The sequence below is a fragment of the Natrix helvetica genome (genome assembly GCF_964273705.1).
Source record: "Natrix helvetica genome assembly, chromosome: 1".
Classification (NCBI taxonomy): domain Eukaryota; kingdom Metazoa; phylum Chordata; class Lepidosauria; order Squamata; family Natricidae; genus Natrix; species Natrix helvetica.
In genome coordinates, this window is record NC_138548.1 from 270,201,429 (window position 1) to 270,218,261 (window position 16,833).

Genomic DNA, 16,833 nt, shown 5'->3' on the forward strand with positions numbered 1-16,833 from the left:
TCAACATTATGATGGTGCTGAAAGTATGATGAATATGACCAATCCTCTGAGTTCTTATCATCGCAACATTCCCATGGTCACATGATTGCTACCTCTGAGTGCCTGGCAACTGGCTCACATTCGCAATTTGTTGCAGTCCTCTGCAGTGATGTGATTGCCATTCACGGCCTCCCTGTCAGCTTCCTTACAAAGTCAATGGGGAAGCTGGTAGGGAAGGTCAGTTTGTTATAATAAATCTCCCCCTTCCTGAGCCTCTCTGCACTTCTCTCTCACCCTTGTGCACCTTCCTCAATTCTCACTACATCTCCCTTGCATCCCCCGTACACTCTCCCTGAGACTTGCCATGGCTTCCTCACGTCATCCTCTCATGTACTCCCTTGCACTTTCCTCCACTCTCCACCCAGCAATTGCCATTTACCTGCCTGCTAGTTGCTTATCAGCTTGCAATTTCCTGCCAGTTTCTCCCTTAACTTGGTTGTGGGAACCCGCAGGGAGTTGTCTTGCCAAACAATTGTGGTTTACAACTGCATTGCTTAGCAACAGGAGTTCCGGTCTCAAGTGTTATCATAAGCTGAGAACTACCTATGCACTTTTTAGATGGCACAGTAATTTCATATACTTCAGCATTGTGAAATGTGACCTTTTTTTCTTTATATGTAAATCAGAGCCTGATATAATCAAGCTTTCAGTGGACAGGCTGCCACTTATAATACATAAAGAGTTTTCCATGATATACATTTTCTGTAATTGATAATACTGTGCCTATTCATATTCTCTGAATATGATAAATACTCCTATGATGCTAAAAGCAAATTAAAATAACCTGTGTAGGTGAGCAAGGCTTGAAATTACCATATTTTCAGAGTATAAGATGCACCTTCCCCCACCCAAAAGAGGGTGAAAATCTGGGTGCATCTTACACACCGAGTACAGTATTTTTGGCCTCCTGAAACCCCACCCCGCGCATCCAGTCTTTTGCAAAAATGGATGCACAGAGGATTTGGGAGGCTTGCAAAGTGCTCCTGGGGGCTAGGGAGGGCAAAAATGAGCAACAAATGGGCCCGTTTTTCACAAAAACAAGGCTGTTTTTGCCCTCCCAAGTCCTCAGGAGCACTCTGCAAGCCTCCTTCCAAACTCTCTGTGTGTCCTGTTCGTTTGGGATGCCTGCAGAGTGCTCCTGGGGGCCAGGGAGGGCAAAAACTTTTTTTTTATTATTTACCTCTTCAACATCTTGGTGCATCTTATACTCCCGTGCGTCTTATAACCCAAAACATATGGTAACATGCTATATGTTCTAACAGGACTAGTTACAAAGGTCAGTATGTTTGTACTTCCTCTACATTCATTGCTTACAACTTGCCATTGATAAACTAATCTTTTTTTCCAAAAATAACATATACATTCACTTTTAATACTAGAAAATACTTTTAATTCTGAAGAGGATGAAGGATAAAAGTTGCCTTCTGTATGTTGTGCCTAAAAAAAATTCAAGTAATTTAAAAAATGCAGCATGTAATTTTTTAAAAATGTGTTATTTACTCAGTCCCCCCCCCCTCCTTTTTTTCTAAAGGTGCTTTGACAGAGTGCTATGATGAACTGGGAAACAGATACCAGCTTCCTGTCTACTGCCTTGCCCAACCCATCAACATGATAGAGGAGAAGGGTGATCTAGAGACTCTGGATTTTCCGGATCCTCCGCCTAACTCCGGTCACGAATGCCAGCTTCGTTTACGCCTCTCAACAGGCAAAGACCTCAAACTTGTGGTTCGCAGTATGGACACTGTGTATCACATGAAGAGACGATTACACACAGTGGAAGGCGTAGAACCTAGAAGTCAGCGATGGTTTTTTTCAGGCCGGCCACTCGCAGACAAAATGAAACTGGAGGAACTGAAAATACCAAGGGATTATGTAGTGCAAGTAATTGTGAGCCAGCCCTTAACAAATCCTGTCTTGGCGGAGAACTGATTTTTGCCTATATGCCTCTTCCTTCCTTTCCCTGCTCTTCTATCATGTGGGAACTTTTTCACTTTCCATTCTCTCCTGCAAAAGGTTTGGTTCCAAGCAAAGACCAGCAAACCCTCCATCTGTGATGGAATTTAAGTAAGAACATACATGAGCAAATATGCGCACACATAAACCTTATGTATAAACACACAGTCCCTGTTTCTAAACTATCCTTGGAGGCTTTGTTCAATTTAGTATTTCTTGACACCACTTTTAACAAAGTAAATGGAAAAATGTTTGTGATAGAATGAGCCTGAAATTCAAGGTAGATAATGCTAAAACTGTGCTTTGAACTGTAAGTGATGCATTGATCCATGACGGTGAAAAGCACTTTTTAAAGGATTAAACCAAATCGAACTATTTCATGAAATCAGTGTCACTTATAGTTCAGCTGATCATTGTAGCTCCCCTGGTTAATCTAGCATGCTGTGATATTTGTAGGGGTTGTTTCTATTAGGGTTTTATTTACTGGCTCAATATGACTCCTGCTTAATAATGAGTAGCAAAGGACTAGAGGTACACTCCAATAATGGTATGTTCCCAAATTCAGGTTTTACTAAACGTTTTGGTACATTCCGATTTAGCAACAAATAGCAATGTGCTAGGGCTGACTTCAGGGTGTATAAATACTGCCTTCTGAAAAATTAGGCAATAATTTATTAAATACATAATTTCTTGTCTAATGTAAGCTGTCCATTATAAGGAAACTTGCCGTACAAATCCCTGTCACCAATAAAAAGGCCTGTCAAATAATTGTACACTATTACGATTGGTGAAAAATCAATTATTCAAAGTATACCAGCTTGAGAATATTAAAGGCACAGGACATCTTTTATTAAATATGTTCAGCTCTGATGTCTAAAACAATAGTTTTGAACCTTCTTTACCCTCAAAAATAGCAATGAACTAATTAGGAAAAAGCACAAGCTGGTTTCATACACTTTTCTAATAAGAGTTTGTCTTGCTTGATAGCATTTTTACCCACTGATATTTGTATTTTCTTGCCATAATTAAGCCTACGGTTTTTATTCTTACTCAAATATACGTATGTTAGGTACGTACACACACATAGACACACATACGCTGCCATTGTACACAGAATGAGAGAAAATTATGAGAAAGGATTGGGGGGAAAAAACCCTCACTAGCAGGTGAAAATATTATAGACTGTGTAACACTAGATCTTTCAAATATACCATTAGACCCATACGTACATTTTCGGGGATTCTGCATTGCATGTATATTTATGTTATTTTCCCTGAATCCCTAAATAAGTTGTAGAGATGGAAGCTTGCATTAAGACTGGATTCATTTAGTTTGTAAAAGTAGCATATATACCCCATAAACGTTTAAATAAGAGAGCATCTTTCGAGTGTTCTTATCTTCCATGACACCTGTTCGTACTTATGCATTTAACAGTGTATAAAGAGTGCCTGTGGCAAATAGATTATAACTTTTTATAGTTGATAGATTTTAAATGATGTTGTCATTTATCTAGAGCTCAATGTGAACCTTAGCAATATCATACAGGATTTTCCCTTTAGAATCTGAAGGTAAGACATTCTTTAGGGAGTAGGTACAGTATATCCTTTAAGAGTGCTTTGAGCAAAATTAGTAATGATTCTCTCTAGAATAATAAATATGTTTGGAGAATGGCACTGATCAAGTGTATCAGAACAATGGGCATATTCATCAAATACGTTATTTTAAAATGGGGCCTGTCATTGGTTCTGCTCCTTGATTCTGACATGGTCATGTGCTTGGTAGTAATGTCATCATTTCTGGCACAACTTTTGCTGGCTAAATACCAAATCTAATTTATCTTTCTTTATGCACATGGAGCTTACAGTTACAGAATTTCAAGTTTTAATTAAATTCATTTTTTTATAAAAGATACAATGCATTATCCCCCGTTTTTTTCATTTAGAAGTCAGTTTTTATATTTACATGAATGTATCATGTGTCACAACTATAGAACTCTTCTGCCCATTGTCTATTATTGTTGGATCTAAATTAGGGTCATTCAGTAACTAAAATGTTTTCATAGAAATATTCAGTAAAGAGTAACTTTTAAATTGTTGATTAAGTTTCCCTTTTCCTGAAACTCTTCTTGGTGTTCCATTAATATTAAGAGCCCAACAGTCATTGAATGAATTCAAAATCCTGCATATCACTAGCGATATTTTTATTATTGTCACTATATGAAGCAAGGTCTGGCTGCTTTAAGTGAAATTTAAATTTCTACTATGTTAGAATTTTCATTTATTTGGGCAGTGGCTAGATAAGGAATATGCACTACATATTGTGCAAGTTACTGCATTATACATCAGGAAAACTATGAAAAAAAGTATTATTTAGCACTTTTTATTTTTTCCAGGACTATTTAGAAAAAGGAAAAAAATTGCAACTATTAAGGAAAAAGTGAAAGTTTATATAGTCTGATGATTTTTGTAACTATTGCCCTTTTTTATGTATTCACCAAGTTTATCAAATTAAGTTTCTTGAACGTCCCGCAGTGAATTATATTTACAGTATTGCTGCCACAAATATGGGGATAGGCATGGTGGAATCAGCACAAAGCAAGTGAGCACCAGCTCCTTCCTATCATTGGCATTCACTCAACTCTCTGTAGGAAAAATATGACAGGCAAATCTATCCTGTATAAGTGCTGTCAATTAACAGGTAAATCAAAAGAGTAAGGAACATCCACTAGTTCCTTTTCTTTTTCTCTTCATGGAAATAAGAGTTTTCCTGTTGTTCAGAGAACAAAGTTGATGCTTTTCAGTGTTGACGCATCAGAATTCAATTGTGGATCCTCAACAGCTGCCCAAGAATGCTGGCCAACATGATTATAGATGTTTTAGAATCACTGGAATAATTTTGTAAAAACAGCATCTGGAATACAGTCAGCTGTAAAGTGCTCATCAGTAACCATATTGCTCTGAAGTAACAACCACCAGAATACATTAGAATATTTTCTGTATTTCCCAGAGTCCCTAGTGGGCTTTCATGAACAGAATTCACATTGGGACAATTGTTTTTAATGTTCTGATCATTTTTTTTCTAACCTGCTCATAAACCAGCATGGAAGGCACAGTGCAAGATATTTCCTGAAAAAAATGAAGGATACCACTCTTACAATTAGAATGGAATACTTTGAAAGAAAAAATGAATATCCATAAAGTTAGAATTTCATTAACACCAACAAAAGATCAATTTGGGGCAGAGGCATGATAATTTCACTACTTCTTCTTTTGCACTGATATAAGATCTTCTATTCATAAATAAGGGATATTTAATATCTGGTTTAATCCATGTGTATCATGAATAATTTTTACTTTGAATAGAAATTGTTTCTCAGAACAAAGGAAGAGTTGGTGAGTCTATTATTTCTTTCTTTTTCTGCCCCACAGAAGTTTATAATATGTCATCACCACCATCATCCGACTCTTAAGAAATAATAAGCCAACTACTATAGGCTTTTAATGTTGTTAATCTGCAAGAATAATCAGTTATTCTGCAATAACAGAAGTTTAAGCAAGCACTGTATTAAACTGTATTTATATGTAGTCCAGATTCTGATTCACTGCCAGCTCATTGTCTACAAAATGTGCCTCCCTCTCCACTCCTATGTAAGGTAGTATATATTATAATGATATAAATACTTGGCTGAGTTATCAAAAGCAAACAACAATTTCCCCAAATAGCCACATCAAATTTCCATAACATTTCTAATTAACATTATTTTGCTGTTGAATTAAATCTACAAATATATCCAATAGTAACTCTGTTTGCACCCTTGTCTGGCAAAGATGTCAATGCTACGTGCTTCAGAGTTAATGGCTAGTTTATAATTTGCTTGTTCTGCAATAGTCTGAAAGACAAAGGACAGTAGCAGTGCTTGTACTCCACCATGTACAACAACCTAGCAACAAATTAATATAAGATGGACTATGTTTACTGCTTCACCATGCTGTGGGAAAAGTTGTCAGTAAGATTAAGGAAATGATCATATAAACATCATAATTCTCTCACCTCTAAAGAGATGTTCAAGAAATGATTTGATAAGAAGAATAGTGTGTTTTAAAAATAAGTTGATGGGTAAATCCCTCCATTTTATTAATAGTATGGTATCTCAATTCATTACATAAATAATTAGGATTTATATATAGATGGTAAAAGCAATATATTTAGTTGGGATATAATGTTTGATAACACATGATATAAACAACTGACAAGGTGCAGAAAAGTTTTACAGAAGTGCTTTCATTTTTTAAACAGCCAAACCAGTGGTGGGATTCAGCCAGTTCGCACCACTTCAGGAAAACCAGTTGTTAATTTTCTGAGCAGTTTGGTGAACTGGTTGTTGGAAGAAATCCTTAGGGCAGAGAACCAGTTGTTAAATTATTTGAATCCCACCACTGATCCAAACCCAAACATAAATTAATACAGCAGTTATGTTTATATGGGTGATGTGTACACACAGACAGACAGACACATAGGTGCATTGGAAGCATTGGCATATTAGTGTTGATTTTTTTTCTTCCTTAATTTTGAATGTTATAATCATATACATCACTTGAAATACTTTGATGTTCTAACACAACCAATGTTTATGTTTGTTTCATTTTACATGATTGTGCATTCATAGTGTTTGCTTATGATTATGTGGAGCTTTCCTTGAAGTGCAGTTTCTTCATCAGTCTAGCAACGTGCTTCACTTACAAATGCCTCCCAAGTGTGCTTTAAAAATACATTTCTACCAAACAATATGTAAATAGCAGAAAGAAATGCTGTGTATGGGAGATGCAGAAATGAACCAATCTACATTTTCAATATTTTACTCAAAGCAAGAGAGTATTAAACTAATACTAGCAATTTCTATTGGCTTGCATCCATGCTCCCAAGATTAGTTGGGGGATTTTTAAAATAATAATGTAGCCATGAACTATTCATTCTTTAATTCAACTCTTTTGTTTCCCTCCATCTCATTTTAAGATGGAATATTGGAAAGCATATCCGTAAATGTATAGAACTAAGAAGTATAATATTGGGGTTTTTTCCCTTAGAATTTGCTTCATAATTTTGAACAACAGTGATGGGTTTAGCCACATGGCATTAGCAATCCATGAAAAATTATGTTTATGCCTTCTGATTAAGGTCACGGGGTAAATATTTCTGGAAATTGTGCAGATGGTTTGCAAACCAGAACTATGCTGTTAAATAGAAGATCCAAATATTGCTTTTATGGAGAATAGTAAAAATGCATCTGTTTCATCCCATTTTCTTTCCTGGTAGTTAAATCAAGCCAAAGATGGAAGTCAGCTTAAATGGGTATTTTGGGGTTTTTTGATTTGAACTCACAGATATACAAACCATTTCTGGGGCTTTAACTGAAATAATGAAATTGCCTTCTATCAAGGGCCTTTGTTGTGCCTCTCTTCTCCATATCCTGGGAATGTCAAGAAACTGGAGACAGCCTTTCGAGCAATTGTGCACTAGGCAGCTGGCAGTGTATAATGACACTCTTTTCTGGTGTGCTGAGCAAAGGACTCAAGTTTAATGTCCTATTTGTCTCATGGTAGTGGCTTCCAAAGATGGCTGGTACCATCAATTTGTATTTCTTGAATAAAATACCTTCTCTTTTTCTGGTAAATCCTTTTTTGTACACTGTTTGTTGTGTGCTATGTATCTAAGAAGCATTCATGTTCTACAGATGGTTAGTAATGCAGTACGCAATTTCAGTGGCTAAAAAGAAAGTCAGAGGAAATAATGATGTGACACCTTTTCTTCCTGTAACTTTTATAAAATTAAAAAAAAAAACCTTTATGCATGGATTGTATGAACCTTTTTTAAGAGGGTTTTTTTTTTCATTAGCCCAAGAATAAAGTCTTGCTGTCTCTGAAGATACAGCATATCTTCTTCCCAAGCCACGGCTTATATTCATGATGTATTTCTGCCAGGTCAGTAGTCCAGGCTCATTCATAGTCAGACAACACTATGCTTAGATCTCTGAGCACAAATAGTTCTTTTTGAACAGTGAAATGAAAAGTACAAATGAAACTTTTTGATTTCAAAAAGGTAAGAATATGTGTTATAGAATGCTATGTGTTAAAAAGAAAAACGAAATACCTTTTAGTTATTTTGGGGAAGGCTAAGTAATAAAGCCAATACAGGATATGTCTTGTTTTAAAATACAAATTCTGTGTTCTTTCTGTCTTAAACTAGAGCTAAATTATTTGATGGTTGTTTCTATCCTGCCTTGCTGGAGTCTGTAGGTCAGCAAATGCCCTTGTATATATTATTATAGCAGTGCACTGGTATGCCTAATTGAAAATTCTAAATCTGTTTAGAGCATTCAAAGTACTGGTTACATAGCATCATTACTCCCTTATGTCAGTTTTAGCTCCTAGTCAAGTATATGAGTGGGAAGATTTTGATCTGAGGTCCCACAATCATCGATCATTTTTAGTAAATTCTTTGTTGCTAATTTGAATATAGAAGTGCCATGGTTACACCATGGTTATGAATGAATATTTAATACATTTACATCTACCTTAAGATTTATATTTTGCTTGCTTACTGTTCTTTTAGTCCACTTTTCAATTACCATCTTCCAAAACCTACCTTTTTTTCTATGGATCATAAACCTATATCTGATGTTTTTGGATTTTATTTACCATGGTGTTTGTGAAATACTTCTTAAAATTCACACATATGAAAAATAAAGAGTTCGAAAAGTGACAGTGGGCTTTTTTTAGATATGTTCCCATCTTTGGAAGAAAAAAAACCAGCTGTACTACTTTACATAGAAATATGCCAAGAAGCCACAGCAGCTGCCAGCATGCGTACAAATCAAAATGTATGTGAATTTCTAATGTTTTAGAAATCTCAACGCAAAAATTCAGGACAAAGTTTCGATACTATGACGGAAATTCAGGCTGACCCTGACATTCTTCCCCGAAATGAAATGTGGTTCAATACTCTCTATCATAAAGAAATGGGAAAGTCTTTTTGCAATTAAAAAAAAACTTCCTTTGAAAACTACTCATGTTTGAAAAGTTTATAGTTTTCACATGACTCTTGGACATACTAGTTTATTGCTATATAAGGTACCTCTATAAAGGGATAGGAATATCTATTGGAGCACTTTCCTTATGTGTGGTGCCCAGAATCTATTTATGTACCATGGATATTTGTAGTAGGCCACAATCTGCTCTTTTTAGACATGCTGTCAATCTAAATGAAGTCAAGGGAAAGTATTAAGTCCTGCAAATGTATGGTTGTGGATGTGGAAGATGAGACAATCAAATCAGTTTGGGAGGGGGAGGGAGGCATTAAAAGGAGTTAAGTTTTGGCCTGAAGCAGCTCCAGAGAAGTTGGGATGAGGTTTCCTCTCCTAGATCAGCCATGTTAAGTAAAGAAAAAGATAGGCAGGAGTGGGGGGGGGAGTTATTTTGATTTCTCAAGCTAGCCTAGAGCTCTGGACTTTCCAGACACCTCATCCATCCATTCTAGATGTCCCATCTTATACTGCTCTTTTTAAATATACAGTGCTCCATGCAATTCTTTCATTTTTCTTATAAGCACCCAATTCATCCCAATAAATGATCAGTTGTTTCTTGATTCTCGGCCTTGTTTTTTTTATTTTTTGAAAAGTAAGTTATACTTTAAAAGGTGATTTATTCTTTAAAGAACACTGAATATTTCCATAACACAGCACACCATCTTATCACTGCTCACTGGTATCCTGACGCTGTTTTGAACATGTTGCAAGGTTTTCTTATCGCCATCCTTTTGGTTTAAATTGCTGCACCTTGGAGAACTGTCATAGATTAATTCTATATGCTGTTAGAACAACTTCTGTTTAAATCTGGTAAAATTAACATACTCTTCTGCTGCTTCAACTTCAGCTGCCGCTTTGGCCATCTCTCTTTTCATTTTATCTCTTGCTTTTCTCTGTTGTCTATCAATGCAGAAGATCGTAAACATTCTAAACTCCTTGTAGTTCAATTGCTAATGGAGCAAAACATAGTATTTTAGTGGAATATTGACAGCAGGCTTATAATGTACAGTGATACCTTGGTACTCGACTGCTTTGAAATTCATAAAATTTGGCACTCGGTGCATTTTGACCTGAAAATTTTTATCCTGGTACTCATTGTTTGTTTGGTACTCAGCACAGGTTAGAACTTGTCAGTATCAGCTACCTTGTGACTCACTACATTATTCCTTATGGGAAAAAATTGTTTAGTACTCATTGTTTTTGATACTTATCATGCCTCCCGGAACCAATTAACAATAAGTACCAAGATGCCACTGTAATCCCCAGAAGATATTTCTGTCACTCTTCAAACAGTATCCTGCTTTACTCTTCCCCCCTCCTCTATTAGTACTCTTCAAACTAAATCTCAGAAGTCCATAGAACTGCCTGAATATAATACCAAGCATGCATCCTTTTAAAGGAAAATAGTCTCACTTTACCATTCTATATACCAAAGTAAATTGGATTGGAAAGAGAATCTTACTTCAATATTCACAACTGCTTGAATGAGGTCTACATTTGTAAGTGTACTAAAGTAACAGTTGACTGTATCCTTCTAAGCAGGTATTAGAAGCTGTATCACCCAAACTCAGTGGGTGGATAGTCTCCAGTGCATGCTGGAGTTGAATTCTGGAACGGGACATGTTATTAAAAGCTGAAACAGTAAGCTGATGAACTTTTTCGAGCTTGAAGTTTCATGTAATTTTAACAAAGAGTCAAATATAATTTCTTTACAGAATTTGCAAGCAGGTGACTAATTCTTACACAGGAAGCAAGTTCAGAGCTTCTGCTCTAAATTAAACCTTTTTGCAATGTGAGGATCAGGAAGTTTCAATGTCAGTGGATGCTGCCATGTTGATACAAGAAGAGAGGCCATGGTTACCAAGATCCTTCATAACATTCACATGAACTTAAATCATGTTACATATGGCTGAGAGGTTAGAAAGGATATCATGCCTTCTTAAAATGACTAAGCCCTTCCATTGCAACAATCTGAACATTTCGTATTTGTGTTTAAATAAAGTGGAACTATTCACAGAAATGCAAGGCAAAAGTAGCAAGATTTTGAGCATGAAATAACAAGCCAAAAATTATCCCAAAATAAATCTTGCTTGCTACAAAATTAACTTTGTGGGGGTTTTTTTCAACAAGTCCTGGCTAAAGCACACACTGCTTTACCATGATCTTTAAATGTAGCAGAGGGATTAACATACCAGAAGGACATAAATTTTTGGTGGGCAGCACAGTTACAATATTAGGTAGGGTTGCTTCTGGCTTACAAAAGATACTGAGATGAAGGAGGAACCTGTCTCCTGTGTTCATCATTTTTGATTACCTCATCACCTGAGATGTCAAAATCCTTGAATATCTGACTCAGGTCAGTCTTTTTAACATTGAAAAGGAAGCGTGTGGCCTGGAACTCTGCTGGAGCAACTGTATGGCCCCCATCAATGTCCAGCAACTCAAAAACGGCATGAGAATGACGATACATGAACTGTTTTTCAAGATGGTTCTGGTCAAAGACAGAAAGGCAAGAACAGCAATAAGAGCTACTGCCCTAGTATCCTCAAACATTAAAAATAAACATTACTGGTAGATATCAGGAAAACAACAACAACTTGAAATGCTTCTAAAATGGCAATCTGAATGTGAAAAAGAATAAACCTCAGGGATGGTAACAGGATTTGAACAATACCAACTCTTTTCCTGTGATGGCTTGATGATGGGATTTAATGAGAAGTGATTCAGGATAATTGTACAAAAAGGCCAAATGTTGGAGTTACTAATTTGTTAAGAAGTTAGCCTGTAGACCAGAGCTGTCAAACTCGTGGCCCGCAGCCCGAATGTGCCATGCGCTGGCCACACCCACGCCTGGTTTAGCAAAGGGGGGGAAAGTCAGGATATGTCACAGGACACCACTATGGTGCTATGAGTTTGACACCACTCCTGTAGACCATAAGATATATTTCAGGCAGGAAGACTTCAACAGAATGTTGGTTTGTGCTCATGCAACACATATCTAAAACAAAGCAAAAAACATATCTTCTTATATTTTTAAAAAAATCCAAGCATTTCTACTTTTCCTGATATTCTTAAATCTAAATAACACTGTGCACAGTTAATCTTTGTTTACCAGCCACTCATTCAGAACCATTCAAAATTGTGATGGCACTGAATGAATGGTGCTTAGGACCAGTCCTTGAAATTCTGGCTATTGCAGCAACCCTACAGTCACATGGCTATGATTTCAGCACATGGGAACTGGACCACACTTAATGGTTGCAACATTCTGCATTCATGAGCCAGCCATTTGTGACTTTCCTTGCTGGCTTCCCTGGTGCAAAGTCAATGCAGAAGCTGGCAGGGAAGGTTGCTAGTTGCTCTGGCAAGGTCTATTAGCCTTTTTGTGCTTGCACCCATTGCATCATGCATTCCACTCTTCCTACACTTGGATGTGGCCTGTTGCAGCCTTCCCAAAATCTCCCTCAATCTCCCTTTCACATAGTATCTTCCACCCCCCCTGCAGCACCATCACACGCCTGTCAATCAGGCTACTTTTGATAACGGTACTGATTCAGAAGGCCCTTAAACCCAGATTTTAAAAAGTATACTTGTAACAGCTGATAGGTATATGAGAAGCTATACAGAGTAGAGAGAGGAGATCCTTACTGTATAGTGCAGCTGCCCATGACTGTTTCTTTGAGCCATATTGTACAAGTCCCCCATGTACCTGTCATATAATGCAGAGGTCCCAACCCCCAGTCTGTGGACCAGAACCGGTCTGCAGCATGCCAGAAACTGGTCCATACAAATAAGTGAAGCTCCATCCATGGGATGCAAGGCAGCACACGAAACCATGCCCTCTCCAGTCCCTGGAAAAACCTCTCTCTACAGAACCAGTCCCTGGTGCCCAAAAGGTTGAGGGTCGCTGATATAATGGACTTGGTTTTCTGAATCCCTGTCCTTTTTTAAGCTAGGGTATAAGTAGATACTAGCAGGAGTGAAATTCAGCAGGTTCTGGAGAACCGGTAGCGGAAATTTTGAGTAGTTTGGAGAACCGGCAAATACCACCTCTGACTGGCCCCAGAGTGGGGTGGGAATGGAGATTTTGCGATATCCTTCCCCCAGGAATGGGCAGGGAATGAGGTTTTTGCAATATCTTTCCCCTGGAGTGCGGTGGGAATGGAAATTTTGCAGTACCCTTCCCCTGCCTTCCCACCAAGCCACACCCACAGAACCAGTAGTAAAAAAAATGTGAATTTTACCACTGGATGCTAGTCACAGGAGAAGACTGCAAGACTGACATTTATTTCTAGCTCCACAAACAATGATTTTGCCCAGGCTAAGAGCATATCTAAACTATTTACAATTAAGTGAGGTTTGTTTTTTAGCGGTAAGGGATCACTGATAGTCTCTTCATCGGAAGCAAAAATCTTTCTTATTCCACCATAGCATTTGAAAATAAAATTGCTACTAGTTCAGCTAATTCAGGAATAGTTCACCCATTGTGCAAATTGAAATTTTTGAAAATTTTGACTTTGAATAAGATGATATGCTGAGACATCAGACTCAGTTGCCTTCTGTTAGTAGGAGTCAGATGCCCAAATTGTAGAAGCTCTTATCATGGTTTGTTTATACCAGTTCCTGACCTGACATCCCAGGCTAGTCTCTATTCTAATAAAACAGAATTAGAAGATACAGATTATTTTTTTTAATCCATTAGATTCTCAGGGGAAAATCTGCCAAGGATTCTGACGTAAATGATGAGAGAAAACATGTGGCTTCTAGTCAGTTGATTCCCATAGAAGCTGCAGCCAAAGAGGTAAACACTCAGTAAAGATATGTAAGCTTTTTCACTGGGAAATCAGAAATGAGAAATCAACTTTTGTGAACAATTGGACTCAGAATTGTCCATCCATTTGCAGAATGGAAAATGCTTGCAAAATATATTTTTCTTCATTTACTTAGCACCCCAAAATTTCACTAAAAATCCTGCTATATAAGTGAAAGATAGATTGCATGATGAAGGTGGACTTCATTGCAAAACCAAATGTTTCTTCAATCACCAACAGCAATCTAACTCCTACCTCATGTGCCATTACGATGCAGACCAACATGTAGAATTCGTCAAAGCCGATCTCCCCTTTGCCATCCCAATCCAGTAAATCAAAGACTAGCATGATCTGACAGTTGGACAAATTAGTTACATGACGAAGGAAGTAGTAAAACTGCAGATCTGAAAAACAATGTGCACATTGTGTGTGCAAAGGATCTATTGTAGTTAATAAGACTATTAATAATAGCATATTGTACATTTTAAAATATCCAGATATAAGCTGCAAAAATCCAGATGATGATACAGAAAAAAAATTGTTTATATCTTATAGTAGCCATCTTAATTTTTGCTATCCCAATCTGGTAACTCTAATATATTCCAACTTCAGAGGTGGGTTGCTCCCGGTTTGGCCCGGATTGGGCGAACCGGTAGTGGCAGCAGCGGGAGGCTCCGCCCACCCACCCGGATGCTTCTGCACATGCGCAGAAGCATCGTGCCTGCATACACAAGAGCGAACTGGTAGTAAAAAATATGGAAACCCACCTCTGTCCAACTTGTAATACAGCAACTAATATTGATTGGATTTGTACATAATGGTTTGCTGAATAAGTGATAATAAGTTTCCCACAACAGAATAGTTAAAATCTAACAACATATTTTGGTTTAGTTAAATGTTTGTACCCAGCCACTGATTAACAGCAGACCAAATAAGAGTGGATGTCAGTATCTCAAAACAATCATTTGAAGACATTTTCCACATGTTACTGAAAAAGTTTATTTAAAATATATAATTGAATATATGTACATTCCTGACTCTAACTGCAACCTAAAATAGGTTGCATGGTGATGTCACAGAATCAAAAAAGTATGCTGCCTTAAATCAAATAAAGAGGCATACATTCCTGGAAACAAGTATGAAAACCAGTTTGCCTAAATTTGGAAGCAGTCGGTCCTATGCTCTACTTGAGACAGCCCAATGCAGCACTCCCAATCTGGCACCTTCTAGATCAGGGGTCTCCAACCTTGGCAACTTTAAGACTTGTGGACTTCAACTCCCAAAGTGAAGCTGGCTAAGGAATTCTGGGAGTTGAAGTCCACAAGTCTTGAAGTTGCCAAGGTTGGAGACCCATGTTCTAGATCAGATGGGACTGAAACTCCTAGAATTCCCACCCTAGTTGCTACACAGTCTGGAATTCTGGGGGATTAGCCCCAGAGCATCCAGAGGGCACCGTGTTTGAAAAAGGAAATGCTTTACTCAGCATGTCTTCAAAGAACCTCTCCCAAAGGTGTTTTTCAAAAGGCAACTGGACTTTGCTTTTTTCTTGAACACATTTCACTTCTCTCCCAAGAAGTTTCTTCAGTTCTGGCTAAATTGTGGGGAATGGAGGGATTCTTAGCAACCATCTGTTCATCAGCACTCTAAAGGTCAGTTATTAGCTCTCTGAGACTTGTTGAGGCCATTTGGGGATTTATCTTATCCTCAGGTTCACCTGATTCAGAATGCAAGAGATAGATGGTGTCATACCCCTCTCCCTGTTCAATTTCAACACAGATGGCCTCTTTTACCCTTCTTTCAAACCAGTGGTCCTCTTTCCTTGAAGGTCCACATTCTGGACACTACTTATCTCCTGTCTACAATACAATCCTTTCAGCTGTCCCAAAAAAGGTTCCACACCCATTTGCACTCTGATTCACGTGAATCTGAAGGTACAGATAAATTCCCAAGTGGCCTCAGTAACCAGATGACTGCTAAGAATATAACCTCCCCAATTTCTTATCAGTCTTCTGTTGTTGTTTTTTGCCACATAATTGTCACAATTAGGTCAATTTGAACTCTTAATTCCAGATAGTGGCTATGTTTGCATGGTATATGAACCTCGGCATAGCCAACCATATTTAACCTAGTAATTTGTGCAAATTCAGCTTGTGTAGTTAGACTACACCTTAATATGTCACAGTAATCCCCGTGATAATTGAGCTGAGTAAATCATGGCTGATTTAGCCACAATTGAGTGTCAAGGAAATACAGCTGCCAGGACAAATGAGAAAAAGTTAGTGGAATACACTAACAAGAGAGGCATGTAATACAATCTACTTGGACTCATCTTTGATAGTTAACCTACAGGCATGTTAAACTGTTCAACATAGCAGTATCATTTGACTTCCAAGTCTGAAGATATTCAATGAGGTCTATTCAGTTTTCTCATTTCAATGAAGTTGGAAAAAAAAACCCAATACTTAAAGATCTTCAAAAGGAAATAATACAGTAATGATAATCCTATATTTCATTTTTATAGACTTTTCTTTAGCTTCCATATCCTACTTACTATTCAAAGTGTTCTTGTTATGAACATCAAGTAGATGAAAGTAAGCTGTCAGAGCTCTGGCATTTCTGACCGATAATAAGCAATATATTTTATCTAAGCACAGAAAATGAAAGAAACATTTTGGCTTCAGCCTCATCTTGCCATAGAAGAATTATGTTGATATTTGGAATTCTGGAATTGGTCATGGTGATGCCAACACTACAATTCCAGAATTCCATCCTGGAATTAGAACATGATGACAAAAAGACTTTTGTGCTGTTCTATGAAAGTTTTGCACCCAGAGAACAAGGATAGATAAGAAACATTTCTGTCTTGTGTTTAATTATCTATTTGAAGTTATTGGCTAGATTAAACATCAATCTAATTCTTTTAGTTTCCCTACAAAAACAGAAGACACC

General features: G+C 37.4%; 2 protein-coding genes across 3 annotated transcripts in view; one reads left to right on the forward strand and one right to left on the reverse strand.

Moving 5' to 3' along the window:
• UBTD2 (ubiquitin domain containing 2) overlaps positions 1–8,724 on the forward strand; it is an 82,537-nt gene extending 73,813 nt beyond the window's left edge. For both annotated transcript variants that reach the window (XM_081942248.1, XM_081942249.1), the window contains one exon: positions 1,571–8,724. In XM_081942248.1, coding sequence (XP_081798374.1) covers positions 1,571–1,968 — 398 coding nt within the window. In that variant the 3' untranslated portion in view covers positions 1,969–8,724. The remainder of the gene's footprint in view (positions 1–1,570) is intronic.
• On the reverse strand, positions 6,177–16,571 carry EFCAB9 (EF-hand calcium binding domain 9; the record flags this gene model as incomplete). Its single annotated transcript, XM_081942269.1, has 4 exons — positions 6,177–10,023; positions 11,388–11,564; positions 14,140–14,288; positions 16,436–16,571. 4 exons carry the CDS (start codon positions 16,569–16,571, stop codon positions 9,859–9,861), a joined length of 627 nt encoding a protein of 208 aa, XP_081798395.1. The 3' UTR covers positions 6,177–9,858.
• Positions 16,572–16,833: the final 262 nt, after the last annotated feature.